Raw genomic sequence first — 21,776 nt, 5'->3', positions numbered from 1 at the left:
TTCCAGCATTAGAGCAGTTTCCAGAGAGCTAGGTCTTCATATAAAATAGGATCATTTGATTCTGGTCACTTCTTTTTAATGAGCCATTTATTTCTTTTCTTATCTGTCCACAGTATTCGCATGAGTCTTCTCCATCACCAAGGTTCAAAAGCATCGATACTTCTTCTAACCTGATTCTTCAATTCCAATGTTTCCTTCTGTTGTGCATCACAGGGAATGTCATGGCTTGCACAGTTTTAATCTCTAAAGACATCATAGCATTTAAAGATTTTTCTGAAGTTTTTCATGCTTTCTGAATTTGATTGTTTCCTTTGAAGATGTTTCATTACTGGACTAGGCAATATGTTCAGTACTAGAAATAACTGGAGTTTGCTCTCTCTGTTTATAATCGGTAGCATGCCCTGTCAGTGTTGGTGGGGATGTTTTCTTCTTGGTAGTTCTATGATTAGGCTGTTGATTGCTTGATTATTTGTCTGGGTTGATAGTTCCTTAATTAGGATATTGTTTAGTCTTTGATTGTTTCTCTGGTGTTAATCCTGGTGTTAATTTCTGCCTATCTGGGTGTTGATTACTGGTGAGGAGATGTTCTAGTCTTTTTCTTTCCTTTTTAGCTTTGTTATTGCCTCTTTTGGTCTGTAAATGTTGTTTATTTCTATGGGCCTTTTGATTGCTGACTTTTCTGAGTGCCAAGGTTACGGGAATTCCTAACGATTTTTGGATTTAGCTGGGTTTAGGATGCTAACAGTTTCCCAGTTGAAATTATGGTTAAGTCTATCTTACCTGAGGAGTTTTCATTATATCTTCTGATTCTAATTGATATTTATAGATGTACCCTGTTAGTCTTCTGCCTGTATTCCTACACAGTATTTTGCCTTGCATAGTAGCTAAAAAAGATTTAAAGATCTTTTCCAAGACCTTCATGGCTGGTCTGCCAAGTGTTAGTCTGCAGCATAATCCACTTGTTGATGGTTGATGGTTATCCTAAAAGACAAAAGCTATCAACTATTATGACATCTTAATTCATTAAGGCTGGTTGTTGTACCTTTTGTCATTAATTTGGTCTTTTTTATATTTTGTTCACATTTTTCCCCACTTTGCTCCTTAACATTTATTACTAGGGCTTCCATATGACTGTATTTTTAGCTATCAGGATAGTACCTTCAGCATGTTTCTCCCTCCAGTTTTAAAACCATCTTCCTTCCAATGCAGACTTCCTTAATTCAGAACAAAAGGTATAGAGGGGCAGATCTGTTCCCATTCATGTGCACTTTTCCAGGTCTGCACTGTAGGATGTCTACATTACATTACTAACCTCTGGCTTATGAATACCTCTAGATATAAATGGACTGCTTGCAGTACTCAAAATGGCAAACCACCAAGTGCCAAGGAAATCTGACTCAAAAATGGGAAAGGCAAGTAGGCGCCATCAACGAGAGCACTAGCACTGCAGGCAGGGAGGCCCTGGCAGCATCATTTCTCTCTTTCCCATGTGGCTGGCAAGAAAAGACCCAGTGCAAGTGGAAATATCTCTCTCTTAAGTACATGACATCTCAGGCATATGTAGTATGGGTGCTGCAGGCAAGGAGGCATCACTAGCATCTTTCTCTCAGGCACACACCGCTGGCAAGGAATAACACTGGTGTTGCAGGCAGGGAGGAACAAGACCACCTAGTCCTCCACTGCTGCATTTCCAAGCTTGCCTACTTGGCTTCCTTGCTTACCCATACTCATACAATCCCTGCCCCCAATGGGGGTCTTTGCGTGTTCCAGACTATTTTCAGCAGTTCATAGTAAGTCAAACATTTGATTAAATAACACATTGCAGTTTAGATACAAATTGGATTTAAGGGTAGACTTGGGAACAGAATAATTCTAGACCTAGGGACTTGCTGTAATCTGCATTTGATAGATAGATAGATAGATAGATAGATAGATAGATAGATAGATAGATAGATAGATAGATAGATAGATAGATAGATAGATAGATAGATGATAGATAAAATAAGTAAATAAATAAATCTGTGTTCATGATTATTGAAGTCTCTACCATAGGAATACCCCATACTCATTAATCAATATGTAGATTAAAGAATACACACACACACACAAAGAGAGAGAGGGGGGGAGAGAGAGAGAGTAATTCAACAAAACATTCTGCCAGGTAGGCTTGTTCTTCTATTGCTCTGTTTTGGTTTTATTATAATTTTTAATGCAATATTACAAAGACCAATATAATTTTAAAATGTTTAGGGATTTTTTAATTGATATACCTAAAACAATGAACAATGATTAGGTGAAAAAGTAGGGAATTCTGAACATGGTGACAGCAAAAAAGATCACCCTTCAGTTTTGAAAAGACCGTGTAACCATATATTTATAATCTTGGATCAGCAAGTTGAGTTTGCTTTCTCTTTTTGAGCTGGCTAGCTATCAACATAATGTAAAAACTGATCAATGTTATTTCATGCATTCAGAGTTTAATGATCTCTTCAAAAACTACTCTAAATGATTTCTTATATGCAACACAATTCACATAGTTCCTTTTTTCTGCATTTTTCTCTCCACTTATCTTTTTTCTTTGTTATTTGCAAAGATACAAAAAATACTTTTCTTCTTTTAAAAATAATGGTTTTAATAAATGTTTGTGAACCAAGTGCATTTTCAAAGTACAAAAACAGTGGATAAAATTAAGTGCCAGTCTGTATATTAATTCAAGAAGAGACATCAGTCAAGTTGAGTACTTTACTTGGAATTTGAAAAGATTAAAAATCTTCAAAATTCCCTGGCAATGGGTGGCTGTGGCAAGAAAATATGAGGCTGAATATAAATTCTTAGGATTTAGGAGCATTCTGAAAATGAGGTAAGAAAGTACCACTTTGCTGACTTTCCATAGCAATTGACTAAAGTCCAGCCTATCAACTAAATTATTTCTATACACGATACTAGAATACTTAGAATCCCAGCCCCTGGGCTAGGGAATTAGTATCTGCTTCTCTTAAAAGCTGGACTCCCATTATGAAGAATGATATTTGTGCTATTTGGTGTCTGTAAAAAAGAGGTATGATATGCAGAAATTTTGGGATACAAGGAGCCAAAGGAATAATTATTCTAACTTGTTTCACTGAGTTGTCTTCAGGATTAGATCAAAACATTTTCTTTCCAAAAATGAACAGCCCCAGTCAAGTTGTGTACTTTTGAAGGCTTGCTTACAAGCCAGAGAATTTAAGCAATTCATTTCCCCAGAAATAAAGCTACCATTAATAATATATTAGCCAGGGCTTTTTTTCTCATAGAACGCTGAGATCGGCATTCCGGAACCTTTTTTTTGCACACAAAAAAAACAAACCAAAAAACCCCAGTTCCCTTATTGGTTTTCCTAAGCCTATTGCAGGGCTAGCAATCTTGGCTCTTTTTTATGACTTGTGGACTTCAACTCCCAGAAATCCTGAGCCAGCCATGCTGAGGGGAAAGGGAGAGGTTTCCAAGCTGAGCCATGCTGGCTCAGGAATTCTGGGAGTTGAAGTCCACGAGTCATAAAAGAGCCTGCACTAGAGGAGGACATTAAAATTATTTACAGGATTACTTATTTAGGTACTAAACTTTTAGAATCTAAAACAGCTAATTCAGAAAAACCAACAGGAAAGAACCTCACATTTTTCATCTGCTTCTGTCTTTTGGAAAGTAAAATTAGATAACAAAATAATCTATTTCTTATGTTAACATCTCTGCAATGGAATGAAAGATAACAGGAAAGAAATGAGAAACATTTTTCTCAATGTAAAATGTCTAATTTAGCTGATTCTAGAAAAAATAGTATCTTTTGTACACTCTTGAGAACTATTTTGAATCTAAAAAGTCTTAAGAATGAAATATTCTTAATTTGGACTTTACTTTTACTGTTTGGACTGTTGTGTGTTTTGAAAAATAGATTATTTAGAATCTAGTTATGTTGCACTTCAGTCTTTAAATAATTAACCTAGTATATACATAACAATATATGATGTTTTCCCTGGTGAGCTTAACATCAATAACAACATTTATTAAAAAGGCTAAAATAATTTCTGGGGGTATTATCTGTATAGTAAAATTTTGGACAAGCAGTGATCATGTTACATATGTGCATAAGCATAGTCAGTAGCAAATGCCTTTTTAAAAATATCAAACATGCAAAGAAACAAAAATAAGACCAAAATATCTGTATTACATCCAGAAATGCCAACTTTGCAACCAATATTTCTCATCCATAACTATGGCACCCTAAGGATACCTGCATACATGCAAATGTTTCTCTGGGATCAGTAACGCAACAGGGATTGCTTTTTCCTTCCAGTAACATATACCGTATATACTTGAGTATAAGCCGACTCGAGTATAAGCCGAGACCCCCAATTTCACCCCCAAAAACTGGGAAAAGTTGTTGACTCGAGTATAAGCCGATCCGCCGTTCTGCATGCCTCGGAGGCTGGATCCGCGCTCTGCAAGCCTCTGCCGCCAGCAGAGGCTCGATCCGCCATTTTGCAAGCCTGAATACACAGGAATACCCTGTGTGGCCGCGGCTCTCGGGGAAGCCCTGGCTGTCCGCTTCCTCACTCCACGCTGCCATTCGGGGCCCGCGCGTTCCCCGGGCAAATCGCGGCGCCCAGCAGGCGAGGAAACACGCCCGTTCCAGTCGCCCCCCCTTCCCTCAGGAGACGCGAAGCAAGTGACCGCCCGGAGCTTACCGAGGACTTGCGCGCGGCAGAGGCTTCGGTACTTCCAGGATCGCGCGCACCTCTCCCAAGCCGCCGCCGTCCGGAGACCTGCCGAAGTTTGGGGAGGTTTGGGGAGGTACGCGCGCACCTCCCCAAACCTCCCCAAACGTCGGCAGGTCTCCGTTCCTCCGCGCAGACCTGCCGACGTTTGGGGAGGTTTGGGCGCCTCCCCAAACCTCCCCAGGTCTCCGTTCCTCCTGCCGAAGTTTGGGGAGGTTTGGGCGCCTCCCCAAACCTCCCCAGGTCTCCGTTCCTCCGCGCAGACCTGCCGACGTTTGGGGAGGTTTGGGCGCCTCCCCAAACCTCCCCAGGTCTCCGTTCCTCCTGCCGAAGTTTGGGGAGGTTTGGGCGCCTCCCCAAACCTCCCCAGGTCTCACTATACACATTCACCCAGAAGTGACTCCCTCTGTCCTGACAGGGGATTATTCCCCTCCAAGTACATCTAGAATGGTAGTCAAAAGAATTGTTAAGTAGTTTTTACCTTTCACAAATCTCTTTCAACTTCTTTAGTTGATTGCTTTGGCATTCTTCTGCTACATCTGTTAGCTTTTGTATAAGCTTAGGAGGGGGAAAAAACAGATATGTCATAGACTGTACCAGCCACACATTCTGTTGATAAGTATTGCACAGATAGTCTTCAGGTTGTGACCCTAATGGAGACTGCCATTAAATAATGTTAAATGAACTGCCTCAAGTAATGACCAGCCATACGTATTCTCCTCAGTGCATTCATTAAAGACTGCACTGGTCATTAATTGAGGGTGGGGGAGATCCTGGGAGGCCTAATGCAAGCACCAGCCCGCCTGCCTCAGGTCTCCCCCACCCCCAGATACTGGGCTTCAGCACAGCTGGCTGTCTTGCCAAAGAGAAACATCTGGGAAGGAAAACCCTGTCTTACCTCTTTCCCAATTCTGCCTCTGCCCTTCCTCCTACCAAGGTGTTCTGGGACTAGTTCCCTAGCCTTTTGGAGCTTTTGGTGTTCGCCCATCAGCTGTCTACGGGGAGGCAACAAAGCTGCCTCTCTAGGCTTTGAGAAAAGGCCCCTTGCACAAAAGGCAGCTTCAGGACGAGCTTCCAAAAACCCTTTCCTTCCTTAACGCCCTCCCCACCTTCCCCCAGAAAGCCATATTTCTTTTTTTTTATTGAAAATTTTTATTGAAGTTACAATATTATCCCCTCCCCAACCCACCCCAGAACCCCTCCCCCTCCCCCATATTTCTTCAATAACAAAAACATAAAAAGCTGGTTGGGATGTACTCGCTGATTTCCCCCCCCCCCTTTTTTTAGATGCTAAAACTAAACTCTCCCTCTGCCTTCCAACCAATATCCCTTTTTAAAATCTTACCTTGGCTCCAGATGGAAGAGTAGAGGAACTAAGCTAGTAAGGAGAGAATTTTTTTCTGCAACTTTTTACTCCTGAAGTAGTAGTAGTAGTAATAGTAGTAGTAGGAATAATAATAATAAATCCCTAAACGTTGTGCCAGAAAATGGAGGACGCTGGGTCTTTGCAAGTTTTAGCTGTCTGTCAGACTGCCTGAAAAGGGCGGCCTTCAGGCAGCCAGGCGGACAGCTAAAGCTTGCAAAGACCCAGTGTCCTCCATTTTCTGGCATAACCTTCGGAGATTACTTTAAAAAAAAAACAAAAAAAAACTTCAGAGGAAAAACAGCTGCAGAAACATTTTGTCTCCTTGCTGGCTTGGTTCATCTACTCTTCAGCCAGGAGGGAGTCCAAGGCCTAGAGAAGGAGAGCTTTGCAGCATCCCTATGGACAGCTGATGGGCAGACAGCTGAAAGAAGCAGGCAGGCAGGGCGCGGAGGAACGGAGACCTGCAGGTCTCGGACGGCGGTGGCTTGGGAGAGGTGCGCGCGATCCCGGAAGCACCAAAGCCTCGGCCGCGCACAAGTCCTCGGTAAGTTTTTTTGTTGACTGGAGTATAAGCCGAAGTGGAATTTTTCAGCCCAAAAAGTGGGCTGAAAAATTCGGCTTATACTCAAGTATATACGGTACCTAAAACCAGTTTATTGCATTTGGCAATTGTACTAAAAAAAAATCTCATTCTTTAATTTGAAATCAAGTGAAAAATTGATTTAAATTATTTTATTAAAACAAATTAATGGCAATTCTTTTATAAAAAGTTGCCTCAAAGAAAATGAGTTTGACATGCCTGCTCTAGATAGTTGAATGATCCAAAATAAATTCTAGACCAGGCCTGTACATGCAGCCTACCAAGCACCCTTGGACAGAGCACAGACTTTTTTAAAAAAGTAATAAAATCACCACCACTGCCCTGAAAGTCATGTTGCCTAGTGCCTCCATGGCTTACCATGACGACAAGCTCCAACACTGTAGATGCTCCTCTAGTCACCAAATCATTGATTAGCCCACCAGCATTCCTTTGCAGACCACAAAGATTTTTAATTTATCAGTGTGGGCCTTTCCTTTCTATAAGTTTAATAATAATAATAATAATAATAATAATAATAATAATAATAATAATAATAATAATAATAATAATAATAATAATAATAATAATAATAATAATAATAATAATAATTGAAGTAGCCGAAGGACCACTCGGGACGACAGGTTACAGAACTAGGACTTTATTTAGAACAAGGCAAAAACAGAATAACTTGTCCGGCTTTTATAGCCGGCAGCTGTCAGTGGGATCCAATCAGGATCGTCTCTTTTGGCGCCGTGTCTAGCCGAGCCAATCATCGCTGTCTTTTCTTGACAGTTCTTATTTCCGCATGGCTTGGTGTTTTGACAGCCGCGAGCTGTCAGTGGCTGCGCCTGCGCCCTGGCGGGGAACTTTGACAGCTGTCAAAGTTCCCGCGTGTTCTCCTGTCAGATTTGTTTACCTCACAGAATAAAATGGAATAACGGTTTTAACTTACTGTTAACGTTTTGTATACATATATATTACACCCCTTACCCCTCCCCTGGAGTGTCTCCTCCCCCTTGTTGGTTGCTGGAGCCGGCCCATTGGTAGTCTTTCAAATATGTGGGGGCTCTTCTGTTCCTGTTTGAACGCCTTGGAGGTGGTATGATGTCTGGCTCCGGTAGAGGCACGTCCTCTTGATCCTCCTCCCCTTGATTAAGTATAGGCAATATGTCTCCGGGGGGTGGGTTTTGGTGGTCCTGTGGGTGAGGGTCTGGGTGGTGTTGTGGTTGTCTTGGTCTGAGCTGATCAATGTGCCGTCGTAGATTGCCTTCGGTAGGTGTGTGTATTAGGTAGGAAATGGGTCCTGTTTGTTGTAACACTGTCCCTTGGACCCATTTTTGTTTGGCTGTGTATGATCGTGCCCAGATCATTTGCCCAGGCTTAAATGTTCGAGGTGGGGGGGGTGATCTGGCTCCGCGGCGTAAGTGTCGGGATGAAGTCTGTCGAGGCGCATTATCAGTCTCCTCCCCCATCTTAGCTCCGCTGGTGTCTTGCCGGTTGTCGTGCAGGGAGTTGTATGTTGTGACATTAGGAACTGGCTGAGTCGACGCTGCCAGTTCCCCTTTACGAACTTTTTTAAGGCTTCTTTCGTGGAGCGCACCATAATTTCAGCCATCCCGTTCGTCGATGGGTGGAACGGCGCAGACGTGACTAGTCTAATACAGTTCTTCATAGCGAACATCTGAAATTCACGAGAGGTGAATTGAGGTCCGTTGTCTGAGACTATGGTGTCTGGGAGGCCGTGGGTGGCGAATACTTTCCTAAGGGCTTGTATGGTGGCCTTTGAAGTAGTTTTCCTAAGGGGAATTACTTCTAACCATTTTGAATAGCTGTCAACTATTATTAGGAAACTTTGCCCTTGGATTGGTCCTGCAAAATCTAAATGTATACGTGACCATGGGTTTTTTGTAGTTTCCCATTTATGAATTGGGGCTTGGGGTGGCTCGCTTCGTGTTGACTGACAGGTGTAGCACCCTCCCACATATTTTTCTATTTCTTTATCAATGCCAGGCCACCAGACATAGCTTCTGGCCAGAGCCTTCATTTTAACTATGCCAGGATGCCCTTCGTGTAAGGTTTCTAATGTTTGTGCTATGTTTTTGTCAGGTATTACTACTCTGTTTCCCCACAAAAGGCATCCCTGGTGTGAAGATATTTCGTTTTTCCTGTTATAGTATGGCTGGAATTGAGGGTGTGGATTTTTTGCTGGCCATCCTGTGGTTGTCCATCTGAGGATTCTGCTGAGTATTTTGTCCTTAGCTGAATTTATAGCTATAATTTTAGCGGAGAGGGGGCAGTCAGGGAGTTGGGATATTGCTAGAATCTGCCCTGCCGGGGCTGGGTCAAGGTCCTTGCCTTGGATTGGTAGTCTGCTGAGGCAGTCTGCGTGCCCTAATTCTTTCCCTGGCTTATGTATTAATTTGTATGAATATGCTGATAAGAAGGTGGACCAACGCAGTATTCTTGGTGACAGAATCTGCGGGGTTGTTTTATCCCAAGTGAAAATTCCTAGTAGGGGTTTGTGATCCGTGAATATGGTAAAGGGTCTCCCATAGAGATAGTCATGGAACTTTTTTACCCCTGCGACTATTGCTAGTGCTTCTCTATCGATTTGCGCGTAGTTTCTTTCAGCTTTTGACAGGGTGCGTGAATAAAAAGCTATGGGTCTTTGGGTGCCATCCTTGTAAAGATGACTTAATACTGCCCCAATTCCATAGGGAGATGCATCGCAAGCGATGCATACCGGTGTGTCTTCTCTAAAGAGGGTGACTGTGGAACTGTTACAGATAATATTTTTTAATGACTGGAAGCTATTTTCATGTGTTTTGGTCCAGGACCAGGCAGTTCCCTTGTCTAGGAGCCTATGGAGAGGCTCTGCTATAGTGGCTTTGTGGGGAAGGAAAGCATGGTAGAAGTTTAATAACCCCAAAAAGGCTTGGAGCTCTTGTTTATTTTTTGGACTGGGGGCTGTCTTAATAGCTTTTAGTTTTTCTGAGGTGGGGTGGATGCCTTGGGCGTCTATTTTGTACCCTAGGAACTCTGTGGAAGTGACTCCGATGGAGCACTTTTCCCGTTTTAGTTTGAGACCGGCTTCTCTGAGTCGGCTCAGCACAGCTGACAGTCTGTCAGCTAAGTTTGCTTCGTTTTCTCCGGCGATGAGAACATCGTCGAAATAGGGGCAGACCCCGGGTATCCCTTTTAAGGTTTTTTCCATGATACCTTGGAAGATACCCGGGGCTGCCGATATGCCAAATTGGAGTCTTTTCACCTTAAAGGCACCGCGGTGGGTGACAATTGTTTGAGCTTCCGCGGTGTCATTTGTGACAGGCAGTTGCAAGTACGCCTGCGTCAGATCAAGTTTTGCGAAAATGGCGCCGGAGCGGATGGAAGCAAGGACGTCCCTCACCGCTGGCACCGGGTAAGCATGGGGGCTGAGGGCTAGGTTAAGGGTCGCTTTATAGTCTGCACATAATCTAATTTCCCCGTTAGGTTTAACTGGGGTGACTATTGGGGTCTCCCAACTTCCCCCTTCAGTAGGTTCCAGCACCCCTAGTCTTACGAGGCGTTCTAGCTCGTTCTCTATTTTTTCTTTGAGGGCAAATGGAACCCTCCTAGCTCTTATCTTTATGGGCTGGAAGGTTGGATTTAATTTTAAGGCGATGGGAGGGCCAGTGTATTTCCCTAGTGTGCCATCAAAGACGTCTGCATACTTGTTGCAGACGGCTTCGAGGCTAGAGGCTCCTACTGTGTTTACCCCAGTAATGGTGATGCCCAGAGGGCTGAACCAGTTCAGCCCGATTAGGTTGGTGCGGTTCCCTGGAGTCACTAGGACTTCCAGGGGTCCCTTGAATTTTTTGTATTCTACATCGACCTTAGCCTTCCCTTCTAGAGGAATGGGTTTTTTTTTGAAATCTGCTAGATGGACCTGGGTTTTTTTAAGGGGAATTTCCCTATTGCTTCGTTGGCAGATCTCCTGATACGTTTTGAATGATATTAAAGAGACTGCTGACCCAGAGTCCACCTCCATGGGGCAGGTGACCCCCTGAATTTTTACCCTGATCCTTACTTTTGGACTTAGGCTATGCACCTTATCTATTGTTCCCACTAAGATTCCTGGCGCTCTTCCCTTGGCCTGGGCGGTTGGCCTACCTGGGGGGTTGGCCTCCAGATCATGAACGTTGTCGCGGGGCCGGCTTCGGCACACTGGTTTGATGTGGCCGGTTTTTCCGCAATTGTGGCATTTTGCGTTCCGGAACCGGCAGCTTCCCCGGGCATGGTTGCCCCCGCAGCTGGCGCAGGTGGCCCGTTGCTCGTGTCGTGGTGGCGGGGGGTTTCTGGCTCTTTGGCGATCTGACGTCTCGCTTCTCCGCTGTTGTCGACGCTCCATCCTGCGCTGAAGGGCTTCACCGTCTGTGAAGTCCACTGACTCGTCGCTGTCGCTGAGGGTTGCGTTCTCGTGGTATACGGTTGCTGGACTTTCAGGTGTTGCGGTGGTCGGTTTTTTCTTGTGGTTATATTCATAGGCCATTATCTCTCGGGTCAGTTCGGCTAGGCTCATGTCTGGTTTTGATGTCAGTTTTTTCTGGAGCCGCTCGTCCCTCAAGCCTATCACCACTTGGTCCCTGATGCGGTCTTCCAAGTCGGGGAAGCAGCAGTTACGCACGGCATGCCTGACCCCAGCGATGAAGTCGTTTGCGGGCTCGTCCGGTCGCTGCTTCTTCTGGGCGAATTGTACTCGCCAATACAGCTCCGAGTGGGCCGGCATATAATGTTTGTTGAGCTGGTCGACCAGGTCCGCATAGGAGACTTCTGTGATGGGTACCGGGCTGAACAGCCCAACGGCAGCGTCGTATACCGGGGGCCCACTGATGTACAGGAGGGCGGCGGCCTTTGCTCTGTCATCGGTGATTTTGCTGACGAGGAGGAACCCCTCGACTTGCCCCAGGTGTGACTGCCATCTCTCCGGATGGCGGGTATCGAATTCCCTCACACGCCCGAAGTTGGCCATGTCGTCCGGTCCTGGTCTCGCTCTGTTCGGAAGTTAAAACTTCCAGTGACAGCTCTGGCCGGGAACTCTCTTCCTCGGCCGTGACTTCAGCTCAGGAGCGATCCCATTCTCATCGCCAGTGAAGTAGCCGAAGGACCACTCGGGACGACAGGTTACAGAACTAGGACTTTATTTAGAACAAGGCAAAAACAGAATAACTTGTCCGGCTTTTATAGCCGGCAGCTGTCAGTGGGATCCAATCAGGATCGTCTCTTTTGGCGCCGCATCTAGCCGAGCCAATCATCGCCGTCTTTTCTTGACAGTTCTTATTTCCGCATGGCTTGGTGTTTTGACTGCCGCGAGCTGTCAGTGGCTGCGCCTGCGCCCTGGCGGGGAACTTTGACAGCTGTCAAAGTTCCCGCGTGTTCTCCTGTCAGATTTGTTTACCTCACAGAATAAAATGGAATAACGGTTTTAACTTACTGTTAACGTTTTGTATACATATATATTACAATAATAATAATAATAATAATAATAATAATAATAATAATAATAATAATAATAATAATAATAATAATAATAATAATAATAATAATAATAATAATAATAATAATAATAATAATAAGAAGAAGAAGAAGAAGAAGTAGTTGGAAGGGACCTTGGAGGTCATCTAGTCCAACCCCCTGCTCAGGCAGGAAACCCTATACCATTTCAGACAAATGGCTGGCCAGTCTCTTCTTAAAAACTTCCAGTGTTGGAGCATTCACCACTTCTGGAGGCAGGTTGTTCCACTGGTTAGTTGTTCTAACTGTCAGGAAGTTTCTCCTTAGTTCTAGGTTGCTTCTCTCCTTGATTAGTTTCCATCCGTTGCTTCTTGTCTTGCTTTCAGGTGCTTTGGAGAATAGCTTGACTCCCTCTTCTTTGTGGCAGCTCCCGAGATATTGGAACACTGCTATCATGTCACTTCTCTTCATTAAACTACACATACCCAATTCCAGCAACTGTTCCCTATGTTTTAGCCTCCAGTCCCTCAATCATCTTTGTTGCTCTTCTCTGTACTCTTTCTAGAGTCTCAACATCTTTTTTACATCGTGGTGACCAAAACTGGATGCAATATTCCAGGTGTGGCCTTACCAAGGCATTGTAAAGTGGTATTAGTACTTCACGTGATTTTGATTCTATCCCTCTGTTAATGCAGCCTAGCACTGTGTTGGCTTTTTTGGCAGCTGCAGCACACTGCTGGCTCATATTGAAGTGATTGTCCACTAGGACTCTGAGATCTCTCTCACAGTTACTACTATTGAGCAAGGTACCACCTATACTATACCTGTGCATTTGATTTTTCCTGCCTAAATGTAGAACCTTACTTTTTTTCACAATTGAATTTCATTTTGTTAGATAGTGCCCAGTGTTCGAGTCTGTCCAGATCATCCTGTATCTTAAGCCTATCTTCTGGAGTATTGGCTATTCCTGCCAGCTTGGTGTTGTTTGCAAATTTGATGAGTTCCCCATCTATCCCCTCATCCAAATTGTTGATGAAGATGTTGAAGAGCTGCACAGACCTCTTCTAGATTTTCCTCTTGCCTTTCCGAGTTAACTCCCAGGTCTGTCATTGAGCAAGAATTGACTTTGTAGGGAAGCATACTATCATTTGATGTATATTTAACATATGTTCTACCTTTATTTACCAATTATATAATATTTGTATGCAATTCACATGGCGAGGTTTGGGGAAACTTACAATAGAAAAAATATATTTTTAAAATCATAAGATTAAAACATCAACTGGCCCGCACCGCCTCCGCTGCCCGCATTGCGCAGCCCCGCCATATAGAGTGGGCTCTGCTGCTCCCACAGCACCAGCGCGCCAGCTCCAGCGCCAGGGAGGGGAGCCCACCGCCAACACCCTTCACACCTGTGACTGCAGCAGCACTGCCCCCCCACCCCCCAGCCTCCTGCGCCCGCCAAGATGAGAGTTCCGGCACCTTTTTTTTAGAAAAAAAGCACTGATATTAGCAAACTATTTTGTGCCTCTTTATGAAACTCAGAATCAGGTGTCTGATTTACTTTTCTTGTCCTGTAGATCTGCTTGTGTGCCTGTTCTCTCTACACAGACATATGCACGTGTGCGCACGCGCGCGAGAGAGAGAGTGATTGCAGATGGATCCACCCATAACTATAAGTGGCTCCTTGTATTTTTATTTATCATCTATCAATCTTACCACCCTACATCCCTATCTCCCTCCCTACCAATATGAACAAATATTTTAACTCACGTCCTAATGGCACTTGATGTGTAACAATAGGATAAAACATAATCCAAAACCTGGTAAATGAAATAGAAGCACATAAACAACTAACTATAACCAAGAGCTGAAAAGCTGTGCAAAGAAAATGTTTTTTTCATTTGTTTGCAAATACCAAGTGAGATTTGAGCAGACCACGTAGCTCTGAGGAAAGGGAATTCCAGAGGTTGGAAGGCATTGCTGAGAAACCTTGTTATCTGGTTCACTCTCCATAAAACTCAGAAGAAGAAGGAAAAAAAGGGTAGCCTTGACAGGACCTTTCTAGACATCCAGATGGAATCGGCAGATTCTATCTGTGAGGACATTGCCTGATATATCCCTGCAAGGTAATAACCAGTATTTTGATACTTCCATCAATAACCTAGTCATAACATTCTGCACTAGCAATAGTTTCTGGGTCTCTAAAGGCAGCCCCATGTACAGTGTATTTTGGTTCTCTGGTTCAGTACTGAATTACTGACACCAGGGCATTCAGTCGTAAATAGTGTTACAAATAAAGCTGGATGAAGGCCAATTGTCACAATTTTTACCTGCTGTTTTAATGGGATTCAGGAATTTAGGAGAACCACTTCCCCCAGGTCATGAGACATCAGGTTCAGGGGAAATGGGATTCCCACGGAGAATAACTACTAGGATCGATGTTATTGGGTTGCCTAGTTTCATTTAATTATGCTGTAAATTAATACATCATATTGTTTCAGTACAGTGACATTTGTAACAGTCTGGCTGTTTATTAATAATCAGAATTCCAACTTGATAGGATCTCATTTGATTTAATCCAGATCCTTAAAGCTTCCATAAACGGGTTCAAGATTTTAACAAATTTATGGTGCTTACATAAAATTTTGGTTTATAGTTGCTGGACAAAACTCTCCTCTTCATGAACAAGAGGAAGGAGGAATAGGATGAGACACATCAAAATACTGTGTTTTATAGCTCCTTCCAGTTATTTCCTGACAGTAATTCTGGTAATTATCAGTAATTCTTGAACAGTAGATGTGGCAGAGAGCTTAGCCCCGAAGGAATTTTAAAGAGTCATTGTGGGTCATTATTTCTCTTCAAATCCAGGCATCTTCTTAGCAATCAGTTACTAACCACATAATAGCACTTGTTAGTAATAAAAAAGAAAAGATAAGAAGTCTTTGTAGGACATCTTTCCAAATCACCTCAACTATTCATTACACATTTTGCTTTAGGGGTTAAGGATTTCATTTCACTCGATGTATCTCCTGTATAACTTTCAAATCTCCTGTCCACCCTTAAGCACTTAACCTCTCTTTTCAGAAATTAAGTGTGGAATATATAATATGCAAGCTGAAATTTCTAAAAGCACATAAGGGAATAATTTGGAAAGTTAATTGTGCATTGAATAAATTAAGCTTCTATGTGCAACAAGAGAAAAGGGCTGTTTTATTATTATTATTTTTTAAAGCTCAAGTCTATCAAAATTAGATGTGCTTCCTCTTTCCACTTACTTTCCTGTTGCTAATTCTCTGTGGCGCAAAACATTCCTTGAAAGACTGAGAAACTTTCCAGTGAGCCCACCATCACCATGTCAGATGAATTTTTCTGTGCCGAACTGCAAAAAAACCCACCAATATGATATACGTAGTCTTCAACTTAAAAGTTTTCATTTAATTTGTAGTTACAACGGCACTGGAAATAGTGGTTGACAACCGATCTTCACATATGTCACCTTTGCAGCATCCCCACAGTCATGTGATCAAAATCCAGCCATTTGGCATCCAACATTTATTTATGTTGGTCGCAGCATCCCAAGACCATCTGATCACCATTTGTGACCTTCCCATCTGGTTTCCGACAAACAAAGTCAATGGGGGAAGCCAGACTTGCTTAACAACTACATTATTTGCTTAAGAACTGCAGTAAAAAAAGTTATAAAATAAGACCACTTAACATCCACTTTACTTATCAATAGAAATTCTGCTCCCAGTTGTGGTTGTAAGTCGAGGACTATCTTCATTGCTTCAGCACAGAACTAGTTTCAAACTAAAAGGTTTCAACTTTTTGGCAGCCCCCATCACTTCCTAGCTTTCTGTAAGGAGCAGGAACTCAGTCACACATGGAATCTTGTGCTTGTTCTATCCTGGCACACACCACAGTGGGTTAAAGGTCTTTATTGAGCTGCCCATGCCCAGTTATTCAGTCTCTAGCCAAAACCCACAACTTCTGGTTCCACCAGAGGCTCTGGCAAGCCAACAAAGAGAATGGATTAAATTACAAAACTTTGTCAGCAGTTAGATCGGCCACCCACAGCATGCAAATCCAAGGCTAGAAGTAAGCCACAAGGTGACGTGCAAAGTCAAGGCATCCATCCAAGGTCCAAACACAAGTCCGAAGACAAGAAACATGGGAAGCAGGAACACAAAGCAAGGCAACCAGACATGTTGTTCCAGGAACATCCTTCTCTTTGGGCAGACTTAATTAGTTAATGCCGGTACAGACCTTCATGAAGGGTGAAGCTGCTGCTTCGTGAGTAACCTGGCTGACCAGTCCAGGCTACGGTAATGTGGGTAGCGATTGGGGCTCTCAGAGGGGCAATGGTGCTTAAGGCTAATATACCATTCTCAATGACCAGGACTGTCACATCAACGATGATGGGCTGGACTCGATGACCACCGGTGTTATATGGATTATCAACAATTCTGCCACCTCTCAGCCCTGCATGCCCTTGGATGGGGAAGAAGGGTTGACTCCATCTCCTCATCCTTGATGAAAGCTGCTCTCACTCCCTGCCAGGCAGTTGTAATTCCTCTGCTCGAGTTCAGCCAGCTGCAGTTGCTCCATTGAGCTGGAGCATTCTGCTCTCTGGTCAGTGACTCCAACATCCGCCAGGTTCATTGCCCTGTCTTCCCCAGAGGTACCAGGGACTGGCTCATCCTCCTCCTCTGAACTAGCATCTAGATCAGGGGTCTTCAAACTTGGCATTTTTATGACTTGTGGACTTCAGCTCCCAGAATTCCTCAGCCAGCGTGCCTGGCTGAGGAGAGTTGAAGCCCACAAGTCATAAAAGGACCAAGTTTGAAGACCCCTTATCTAGAGAGATCAGTGCTGCATCCATTACACTGCTGAGTGTTTAATAAGTCTGTTTCATATTGTTTAACAAGCAGCATACCTCTAGTTTGGGAATGTCTGTCTACTTACCTTATTACAGTGTTTAAATATTTTTCTCTCCATAATAACATTTTCATACCCCCCCTCCACCTGCTGTTTCAGAATTTGTTGCCATCTAAATTATTTCTTTAATTTAGATTTGGAACAAGCAAACAAATAAAGTAGTGTGCACACATGCACACACACATAACTGTGCTTTAGTGGGTTTATTAATATTCCCCTGCAACTCCCTTCATCAAAAACCCAGAAATGCCCCAGTTAAGTCCAGCCACAAGCAGACCAATACTAGTCCACAGAGCAATGGCCAATGAGTCCACAAGGCACTTGGAAGTTTCCTAACCAAAATAAACCCACAATACAAGAGGGTTCACAAAATAAGAAAAGTCCAGAGTTCACAAAGCGCAATCCAAGTCAAGGCATGGTGTTAATCCAAAGTGAGGCAAGAATAACAACAACCAGAAAACACACAGCTAGGAAATGAACACATTGTTCCCAGCATCACTTCCATCTGTCTGCTGTGCTAAATAGCCAGCTTCTGGTGCAGCCCATCAAGAAGGGCAAGGCTTTTGCCTCATGAGTAATCTGGCTGACCTTCTCTGCTCCTGCCTTTTCTCTGCTGTACATGTTCTTGGATCAGGTGCAGAAGGCAGTTTTTTCTTTCTCATCATTGACTGGCTGCATCTGCATACTTTCCCCACCTGAAGTCTCAGGGCTGCCTGCTGCAGCTGTGCTTCAACCAAATCTCTCTCAGATGGCTGTTTGGAGCTATTGACCAACTCCCTTCCAGTCATGTCTAGAACTGGTTCATTTTCCTTTGATCTGACATCTGAAGAGATATTTGGGGAAGCGTCCGGTGGAATCATCACAAGTAGTTTCTAATATGTCATGTTATTGAGCATGGCTTACTTTTAAAGCTTTATGATTTGTAATCTATTGTGGTTTTAAAGTTTTAATGTATAGCAAGTCAACATTGGCCTTTTCTTGTACTGGAATTGCAAACACAAAAGATGAAGGTTCAAAATATAGAGCAAGCATGGGAATATCAGTGAAAAAAACAATACCTAGGATACACATAATCATTGTAATCATCCAGCTTCTGAACTTTTGTGCTTTCATATTCTTTAAAATAGCAGGAATATCCAGAGTGGAGGGAGGGTTGTTGAGATCCACATTCTAGTCCACAGAAACTCACTGGATGATTTTAGTTCTCTTCTGTCCCTCACTCCAATCCATTTATTTATTTAGCATATGGCATATCATACATGGGCTAGGAATATGTATTAGCCTAGATCAGGGGTAGGCAACCTTGGCTCTTTTATGACTTGTGGACTTCAACTCCCAGAATTCCTGAGCCAACATAGCTCAGCATAGAAACCTCTCCCTGTCCCCTCAGCATGGCTGGCTCAGGAATTCTGGGAGTTGAAGTCCACGAGTCATAAAAGAGCCAAGGTTGCCTACCCCTGACCTAGATTAATAAAACACAATAAAATACAAATGTTAAAAAGATCTATGTTCAAATATCAATGTCTAATCCATCTAATCATTGAAGCGCAGCATTGTTTGTAATTTTTTAAAAAATCAGATACTGTACCAATATATGCCCTCAGCTTACAGCTGATCACAATGTGATCTACAATTTGACATGGGACCTCACACTCACACTGAAGGGAGGATACTATGCCTCATTTATACAGTGTGTCCTGACAGATGCCGTATGAGATGTGAATCCTATTCAGGATTGCCCATTGCTGATGTGATAGTTCAAAGCCTGGCACCTTTTTTGTGCAGTCAGTTTATATGTCTTCCTATTTCTGGACATTTAGCAACCTATTTGACTTTCCATTGGGAATCGATGTTAAAGTTGTTGGGCAGATGTTGAGCAAGTGCCAGTGGGGGCTCCCTGGATTTGAGTCTTTTGACTAATAAATTAGGAAGGTCGGCATACACTGGTGGGAGTGAGTTCAAATCACTCCAACCCAACTCATAGTTATTGTTGTGATAAAATGAAGAGAGATCCAGATATAATCTGCCTTAAACTCCAGGAAAAAAGCATAATGATAAATTTAACAAATAATGATAAGGTTAGTGGCTTAGTGAAAGATTATATTTACAGTAAGTCATTTTATTGACTAGAAGAAGTATCTGAATGTACCTTACTTTAAAAAATCTGTACATTGAAGCTGAATCATGTTTCTTTGACTATAACAGGTACCTCAGTCCTTCAGGTGACAGCCACAGATGCAGATGATCCCACCTATGGAAATAGTGCCCGAGTAGTTTATAGTATTCTTCAGGGACAGCCATATTTCTCTGTTGATCCTAAAACAGGTAAGTTGTATTTTTTCCCCATTATGCCTTCATTGGCTACATGAATAATTTATATTAGGGTGGATGATAATGACGATTGCATCATTATCATCTCTGTTTTTAACATACTGCCATAATTACCACACAAAATATTACATATGCATACTGCACAGACACTTTGGGCAACTTTAGAAATTACTCCTTTTTTATGTCCAAAGCTTTTCCTTGCTATATATGGGTAAAAAAGAAGGAAAATCTGACCAAAGTATTCACCTGTAGGTTTTTATAACACATTTAGAGGATGACAATATTCATTTGAAAGTAGACTGTTTTCTAATTTGCTTTTGAAATTAGGTGGTTGGATTCAGTAAAAAAATACTTTAGAAAGAACAAATTATTAAATATTCAATCCAGGGCCATTTTCATTTGTTTTTAATAAAGGCAGGTAATAGAAGAGAAGAGCTTTTAAATGGTATCAGTGATAAACTGCAGCTATTCTATGCATTTGGAATATCGGTGTGAGTGGATGCACAAACACAGAGGTGTGTAGTTATTATTTCCAATGGATGCTAAAATAAAAGGGGACTGTATAAGCAAGATGCTGTTCTGACTCAAACATAAATATCATTTTTTGGCTATAAAACAGTGCCTTGACTGAAACATTGTGCTTTTGTGACACTGATTTCAAAACTTGTGCCTTGTCAGATTTAGGAGTTCTGATTAATTACAGACCTTTTCTGCTGTTAAAAATATGGCATTTCTCTTTCATTCTGAAATATGAAAGTATAATATCAACACAACACTAGGATTATAGTTGGATTAGTCATTAGAATGTTGTGATTTTAAAATTAAGCAACTATAACTTAGTTTTGACAAATGAGTACTTTTGGAATTATATGTAGCTGATGCATATAAGCAATACTTATAATTCTGTATAACGTATGTGTTCAATGGTTGATACAATATTCTATTAATTGGTTTTTCCATGGGTTTTCTTAATGTATATGTCACTTACCAAACAACATGACTTTTGTATTATTTGCATTTTCTTAATTCTTTCAACTCTTCTTCCATTTTTACCAATGTATGTTGAAGACATACATATAAATAATAATAATAATAATAATTATTATTATTATTATTATTATTATTATTATTATTATTATTATTATTATTATTATTATTATTATTATTATTATTATTATTATTATTATTATTATTATTATTATTATTATTATTATTATTATTATTTTATTTGTATACCGCCCTTCTCCCGAAGGACTCAGGGCGGTGAACAGGGCAATAAATACTAAAATACAAAAATACAAAAATTAAGAAAAGATTAAACATAATGCCCAATACAATACAACAATAAGTTACAATACGTTAAAAGCAATAATACTGTAAAACCCAAACCCATCAGACCAGGCCGGCTTGCTCAAACAAGTAGGTCTTTAGATCACGTCGGAAGGAACAAAGGTTGGGCGCCATCCGGAGCTCAACCGGTAAGCGGTTCCACAAATCCGGCGCACCCACAGAGAAGGCCCTCCCCCTGGGGGCCACCAGATGGCATTCTCTGACCGGTGGCACCCTGAGGAGGCCCTCTCTGTGGGAGCGCACTGGGCGGAGGGAAATTGATGCCGGCCGCAGGTGCTCCCTAAGGTACTCCAGACCCATGCCATGTAGGGCTTTAAAGGTCATTACCAGCATGAGAGAGACATGAATTAAAATAACTTGAAATTATAAATCATGCATAACCTTATACAATACCCCGTTGTTCAACAATTGAAATTATGTAATACATAAATAATACATATTACAAACGTCATGGAGAAATTCAGATGGAAGACATATTCCTATTACTAAATGGAGTGAATATCTCAGCCACATTGGAAGAAAATAAAAAAAAACAAAAAAAACCCCACATACTTTTATCGGTAGTCAAAAGAGCCACACTGGCACAACTCTATACTGATTCAAATTATGATGGAACTCTTTTAAAACAACATTTTTCTAAATTTTAGTGAATTAATTTAATAAAACTGAATAACTTGGTATGCATAAGAAAAATAATTAGAAATTGGGAGGCTTTGCGAATCCTTTGTTAATAGTCTTATTGACTCTTACGATCCTCTTCATCCCTTCTCCATTAGATTGGAGTTACTGTAATGAGGTGTGCAGCCATATAAATTGTTCAAATAAATAAATAGGGTCGGATAATATATCCAATGCAGCATGCTGCCTACCCAGGGCTTCTTACCCAAGCACCAGTTTTCCCCCTTAGTGTCTAAAGTTACAAAAGTCTATTTCAAATTGGGAGAAAGGATTGCCTTGTGAATGGCAG

The 21,776-nt window shown here is 42.0% G+C and overlaps 1 protein-coding gene across 2 annotated transcripts in view; it reads left to right on the top strand.

Moving 5' to 3' along the window:
- Positions 1-21,776, top strand: part of CDH18 (cadherin 18) — a gene marked incomplete at its 5' end in the record, with an annotated part of 209,102 nt that overhangs the window by 69,799 nt on the left and 117,527 nt on the right. For both annotated transcript variants that reach the window (XM_081323254.1, XM_081323253.1), the window contains one exon: positions 19,334-19,453. In XM_081323254.1, coding sequence (XP_081179380.1) covers positions 19,334-19,453 — 120 coding nt within the window. The remainder of the gene's footprint in view (positions 1-19,333; positions 19,454-21,776) is intronic.

The sequence above is a fragment of the Vipera berus genome, assembly GCF_964194415.1.
Source record: "Vipera berus genome assembly, chromosome: 3".
NCBI classification, from domain to species: Eukaryota; Metazoa; Chordata; class Lepidosauria; order Squamata; family Viperidae; genus Vipera; species Vipera berus.
Note: the sequence above shows the minus strand (reverse complement) of the source record. Positions and strands in the feature narration are given on the sequence as shown.